Source organism: Lepidochelys kempii, chromosome 3 (genome assembly GCF_965140265.1).
Source record: "Lepidochelys kempii isolate rLepKem1 chromosome 3, rLepKem1.hap2, whole genome shotgun sequence".
NCBI lineage: Eukaryota > Metazoa > Chordata > Testudines > Cheloniidae > Lepidochelys > Lepidochelys kempii.
Window position 1 is genome coordinate 73,130,076 of NC_133258.1, and position 6,761 is coordinate 73,136,836.

Sequence of the window (6,761 nt, forward strand, 5' to 3'; positions counted from 1 at the left end):
TCAGTGAAGCCAGGGCAATGTACATCAGCTGAAGATCTGTCCCATGGTGTCTTGTGACAGAAAAGGGGCCCTCCTGTATTCATCCTCCAATGCACTCAAAAAGAAGAAACAAAATCTATTTGATTCTTTGTTATAAAACTTACCCCATTGAAGGGACAGTCTGTAGGCTCACAGCCATATGAAAGTGAGCTCCATGAACCAAATTCTGTTCTTAGCTAAGTAAATGCAACCCCATCCAGTTAAACCTCCTTACTACTAAACAGAGTGACACAGATGTAAATGAAGACAGAATCTAGCTCCCCTCCATATTACATGCACTATATCTTGTTGGAACATATAAATCACGTGTCATTCAGTACAAGCTAAGCATTACATTATTTTTATGTACTAAAAGAGCTTCTCTTGTGGTTTATGTAAATGTCTTGTACATTCTTGGCCCTGGTCTACACTAGGACTTTAGGTCGAATTTAGCAGCGTTAAATCGATGTAAACCTGCACCTGTCCACACGATGAAGCCCTTTATTTCGACTTAAAGAGCTCTTAAAAGCGATTTCCTTACTCCACCCCTGACAAATGGATTAGTGCTTAAATCGGCCTTGCCGGGTCGAATTTGGGGTACTGTGGACACAATTCGACGGTATTGGCCTCCGGGAGCTATCCCAGAGTGCTCCGTTGTGACTGCTCTGGACAGCACTCTCAACTCAGATGCACAATTGTTTGCCGTTGCTCTGACGCAGGGAGGGGCGACTGACGACACGGCTTACAGGGTTGGCTTACAGGGAGCTAAAATCAACAAAGGGGGTGGCTTTACATCAAGGAGTATTTCAGGCAGGACTTCACGGAGGGTTCCAATAAGAAATGGTGCACCTAACTTATTGTTCTTATTGGAACAAGCAGGTTGGTCTGGCCTCTGATTGATACATGACTAGATTTACCTCACTGCACCTTCTCTGTGAGTGACTGCAGTGTGACCTAGAGGAATGAGTCCCCTAGACGGGGGGCGGGGGAGGGGTTTGCAAATGAGTACAAAACAAATCTGGTCTATTTCTTGTTTTGATCCACTCCATCTATCTTTTACATCTTTGGCTGGCAGCAGATGGTGCAGAAGGACTGCATGCCATCCACACCTCATGGCTGCTCGGCAGAAGATGGTACAATAGGACTGCTAGCCATCCTCATCTCTTGCCTGCCCGGCAGAAGATGATGCAATAGGACTGTTAGTAATCCGTATCACCTGCCTGCTCACCATAAGATGGTTCAATAGGACTGACTGCAGGACTAAAGAGAATGACTTGATCAAGTCACTCCAAATTTAGTCCCTGCGCCCATGTCTGCCCAGGCGCTTCTGATCGACCTCACACAGGTGACCAGGAGCACCTCGGACATGACGATGACGGCTACCAGTCCTATTGCACCGTCTGCTGCCACAAGGCAATGGGTTGCTGCTTCTGTGTAGCAATGCAGTACCGCGTCTGCCAGCACCCAGGAGACATATGGTGACAGTGAGCTGAGCGGGCTCCATGCTTGCCGTGGTATGGCGTCTGCACAGGTAACTCAGGTAAAAAGGCGTGAAACGATTGTCTGCCGTTGCTTTCACAGAGGGGGGGAGGGAACGGGGGCCTGACTATATGTACCCAGAGCCACCCGCGACAAAGTTTTAGCCCCATCAGGCATTGGGATCTCAACCCAGAATTCCAATGGGCGGCGGAGACTGCGGGAACTGTGGGATAGCTACCCACAGTGCAACGCTCCGGAAGTCGACTCTAGCCTCGGTACTGTGGAAGCGCTCCGCCGAGTTAATGCACTTAATGCACTTAGAGCATTTTCTGTGGGGACACACACACTCGAATATATAAAACCGATTTCTAAAAAACCGACTTCTATAAATTCGACCTAATTCCGTAGTGTAGACATACCCTTGGAGTGGAAAAAGCTGCAAAGTGAAGTTGAGTGACTCAGGTCCCGAAGGATACATGAAGAGACACTTAATAGTATCCTACCTCTAGTAGGCACACAAACATATCAGACATTATTTCAGTAATCAGGTTTTTTCAGACATAAAACTAGTACAATTGTAGGTTAATTAGATTTAACTGTTCTGTGCAGCTAAGGCACATTTATCAAATTAAGAGATCTTGCCACTCATGGAAAACTTGTATCATGATTTGGCCCTGTGTGCTTAAATCATTAATAATTCAATGCCAGGTTAACACTCTGACTGTTCTGAGACCATTAGTTGAGACTATTAATAGTGAATCTATTACTCCTCTAGCCCAATGATGAAGTGTAATGGAGCCAGCTAATTACAGATGTCTGATCCTCATATATAAATCAAGGAAAGTGAGGGAAATTCAGTCACCTATGATAAGATTACAAGGTGGGGGGCACGAACAGATTCAGGAATATCTGAGACAGAAAAAAATCTTAATTAACATTAATTTATAGAGTTCCACAATTACACCAGTATACCTGAGGGTTTGCTTTTTCTGGGAGCTTGTGTTTCACACAGCTCAAATCTAGTGACTTTCAGTTTGAGTGCTGGAGTATGAAAATCCCTAAATCTCAGAGATACTAAATTGAAATGTCTGAATAGCACTTGGTTTTGCACTTGAACCACACAACCCACACACTACCCACGATTTCTACCATAGATGACTCATGACTCCCCATACTGGGGGGCAAAAATCCAAGGGGGGGGACATGTGAACACCCCACATGTCTCCTCCCCCGCCCTGTACCCAGCCCGGGGCCACTGCACTCTCCCTGCCCATGTTACCTGAAGGGAGAGGGGGCTCTGTCCCTCTCCCACTGCACCTCCCCCTGGCATGTTTGGCTGCTGTCCCTGGCAGGTGGGCCCAAGCACTTAACCCCACATGCCTCATGTACATGTTGCCTCTGATTTCTATGGCAGTTTGCTGGAAGCTGGGTGCAGGGTAGTTGGAAAGATTTGTAAACCTTAGTGGATGTTTTGATGAGCCAGGTCCATGTTTAGAGGTCGTAATGGGATATGAAAACAGCCAGGTGTCTCACAGCTGGGGCTTTGCTGCAAACGTTTTTCCCAGCTCTAATTTTTAGTTCCTACGATGCATATGTTGGGCAAATCTATTTCTACAGGCTGTTTCAAACTATAGGATTTCAAACTTGTGGATTTCAGTGTGACAGAAGACAACATGCTACATTCAAAAACAATCTATTTCTGATCTCTTCTAAAGTCTACTGAATTCCCTTTTTTCTCATTTCTTTTCCAGCGCTCGGAGGTGCCAAATTTATCTCATTTGAAGAGCGCCAGTGGCACAGTGCCTGCTTTAACTGTGTGAAATGTTCCATTTCGCTGGTGGGACAAGGATTCCTCACCCAGCAAGATGACATCCTCTGTTGTGAATGCGGCTCTGCTGCATAGTTAGGGGGAGAGAGACGTCAGCCATGCATGCTGTAACCAAGTACTTCCTTACCTTGCGGTCAGGAATTCATTTAAAGGCCATTAAGAGTTATTTAGTCATTCAAGTTGCTTTCCAACAGCAGTTCAGTTCTATCACAGTGCTCAGCTGCTACATGCATGCCTTATATCTTGTAAAAAGATTTTTACACAGTTCTGGTTAAGAAAACCTTTCCAAAGAAATTTCTATATATATTTTAATGGAAATACAGTATGTTTGTCCTGGTAAAACAGTGCACTCTGCTGTTGGGAGCTTTAGAATTTGATATTACATAATCCAAGAATGACTATGAAAAATCTATATTTGGAAGACATAATAGATTACCTCAATGAAGAAAACTTATACTAGTAGTCTACTGATGCAGACGCTCAGGTGTAAAGTGGTGGTGGTGCATTCCACACTGGGCCACAATATTTAATCAGAACAATGTTCCACAGTATTAGAAAGTCATCAAACATTACATGTTAACCATGGCAAAAGAAGTAATAATATTTCTTTTATATTGTTGTGCAGATAGGAGTTCGATAGATATCTCTGGCATCTCATTACGTATGTCCTTTATTAGTTGCTACTTACGTTCTTCAAGTCTTAAGACACAAGTACACTTTCACAATTACACAATAACACAAGGTTCATAATATCGCAGCTAGGCCCGCAGTTCACTTCACTTTGTTCTTATATCTCGCTGACTGACTGGCAATGCCCCACCCCTTATATGCTCCCAAGGGCATGGCTGACAACATTCTAGGAGGTTCAAGGAAAATGTAGTTCTCCGAAAGTCTGGAAGGTTCCATGAGATTCTACAAAGGTCCAGAAGAGTCTAGAAGATTAGTGAATCCACATATGAAATACCTGAAACATTTTACTTCAAACATTCTATTTTTCCTTCTGTTTCTAAAAACAAAAACAGCACCCACCCAAGCCTGGTGCCCCCAAGCCTGGGTTGCCTGCACCTAAATCTGGCGCTGCCTACCACTGAGAGTTGGTTTATGCTCTGAAGCATCAAAGCCTATATCCGTTCTTAACAAACAAACAAATAAAAATCTGTTCCAAGACTAGTGATTTGCAGAGCTGAACTACAGCCCCTTTACCAAAATTAGCCAGTTTTAGTTAAACTTTTTTTTTGCTTCGTCAACTTTTCAGGACATAAATAAATAAATAAATAAAACTACACTTTAATCTGCCATCAAAATCAATTAGCTCCCTCAATCAGAGCGCTAATTTATAATTTACAACTAGCTAACGTCTTAAAACTGCAACTGCCTTGTCTGCACTAGGATTTTAGTACATATTAAACATACACCCTTTTTCCTAGTGTAGATATGGCTTGAGAGTCACCTTCGTGTCTGCCAAGCCACCTCTCTCTCCTCCTGAAACCCATTTTCCAGAAACCCAACCATCTTTCTCATCATGAATAGTTTCTCCTTGCTCTCACTTCTTTGAGCTGTGATCTAATATCTTTTCTTATGTGTTTGCCTTGTCTATATTAAGACTGTCAGTGCTTTAGAACAAGGAGCGTGTCCTACTCATTTTGTTAAGAGCCATGTACATTTACCAGCATTATAGCAAGGATTTTTAATATTATTTTCATTACAATCGATAGGCCAACAGAACAATGTAGGTTTGTTCCTATATCTCATTTATGTCACTTGGAGAGGATTTCATCTGCTTGCTGAGCTTTTAAAGTAAAAGTGTCTATATTAAAGGCCATCTAGATTAGTGTTACAAATGGTTCTTCCCTTTGTTGTTCCACGCTTTCAGGTAATTAAACTATCATTATACTGCGCCATTGAGAATGGTGCACTGAAATACTCAAGGGCAGGTTTTGTACCATTTACCACGCTCTTGATGTGTTTTAAAAAACATCTTACTCACATTAACTTCAGGAGCACGTGTGTCCTTTTAGGCACTGATCCAAAGTCTATTGCCATTAATAGGAGTCTTTTCTTTGACCTCAGTTGCAGTAAGATCTCATTCCCTTATTTAATTGAAAGTGGTAATTACATTAAGAAGACATAAAAAGAAAAGTACACTATATGAAAATAGGCCAGTGCCAAACTGCAATAGCATAAAATCTATGTGGATAATAACTAACCACAAGCTCTCTGTTTTCTAGTCAATAAAATATTGATTTGTTTGCTTAATGTGGTGTTGGTTTAGATTTTTAGTCTCTTCTGCTAGGAGAGCTTTTATCAAAGTTTATTTTCTGATTTGCTTCTGGCTTTACTCTAGCTGCTTGCCTTTCCTTTCTTTTCTCATAGATCAGATAGAGAATATTGATCAGAGTCAGGATACCATAAATAGAACTAGGTAGTGTAGCCTAAAAAAGGAATATAGCAATGGACATGTATGCAGAGAGATTCTAAAAATGTGCAATGACTGATTAGAAATTAGCTCACTGGTAAATGTCAACTGACCCCCAGAATCTTAAAATAAAAATTGACAAATCACCTGATGTGACCATTGCCACTGGATATGGGATCTGCACATTATTTAGTTATGTTAATTCACTTTGTGGGTGGGGAAGGGGGGGGACTCTAATGATGTGGTTTAGGCCCATCTATTCAACCCCGTCTGAACAATGCTCTTGTTCAACCGCAAATTGATGCAGGGTGAAATTCTATGGCATGAGATATGCAGAAAATCACACTAGATCAGTGGTTCTCAAACTGTGGGTCCCAAAGTGGGTCCCACTTTGTGTTTTAATGGGGTCGCTAGGGCTGGTGTTAGACTTGCTGGGCCCCGGGGCCAAAGCCAAAGCCCCACTGCCCAGAGCTGAAGCCGAAGCCAGAGAGCCTCAGCCCTGGGTGGCGAGGCTCAGGTTACAGGCCTCCTACCTGGGGTTATGTAGTAATTTTCGTTGTCAGAAGGGTGTCGCTATGCAATGAAGTTTGAGAACCCCTGCACTAGATTATCACAGTGGTCCCTCTTTTCTGGCCCGATCATCTGTGAAACCAAATTTCTGCCATGACTCCTCCAATATTTTTTTAGAAATGTAAGTTAAATTGTTTGACTATTTTTCACAGAATATACCATTGTCAAGTCTGAAGATCTGAATGCTTTCACATTACATACATGGATGCTAAGAAACAACAAACTAAACTACAACTACAATGAGGAGTCCTTGTGGCACCTTAGAGACTAACAAATTTATTTGGGCATAAGCTTTCGTGGGCTGGAACCCACTTCATCAGATGCATGGAGTGGAAAATACAGTAGCAGGTATAAATACACAGCCCATGAAAAGATAGGAGTTGCCTTTTCCCCACGGGGAAAAATTAGCAGGTGCTCTGCACCCACCAGCAGCCAAGCTCCCCCTCCTTG

General features: G+C 42.6%; 1 protein-coding gene across 5 annotated transcripts in view; it reads left to right on the forward strand.

Moving 5' to 3' along the window:
- Nucleotides 1–5,581, forward strand: part of FHL5 (four and a half LIM domains 5) — a 46,361-nt gene extending 40,780 nt beyond the window's left edge. For all 5 annotated transcript variants that reach the window (XM_073336798.1, XM_073336795.1, XM_073336797.1 and 2 more), the window contains exon 6: nucleotides 3,249–5,581. In XM_073336798.1, coding sequence (XP_073192899.1) covers nucleotides 3,249–3,400 — 152 coding nt within the window. In that variant the 3' untranslated portion in view covers nucleotides 3,401–5,581. The remainder of the gene's footprint in view (nucleotides 1–3,248) is intronic.
- Nucleotides 5,582–6,761: the final 1,180 nt, after the last annotated feature.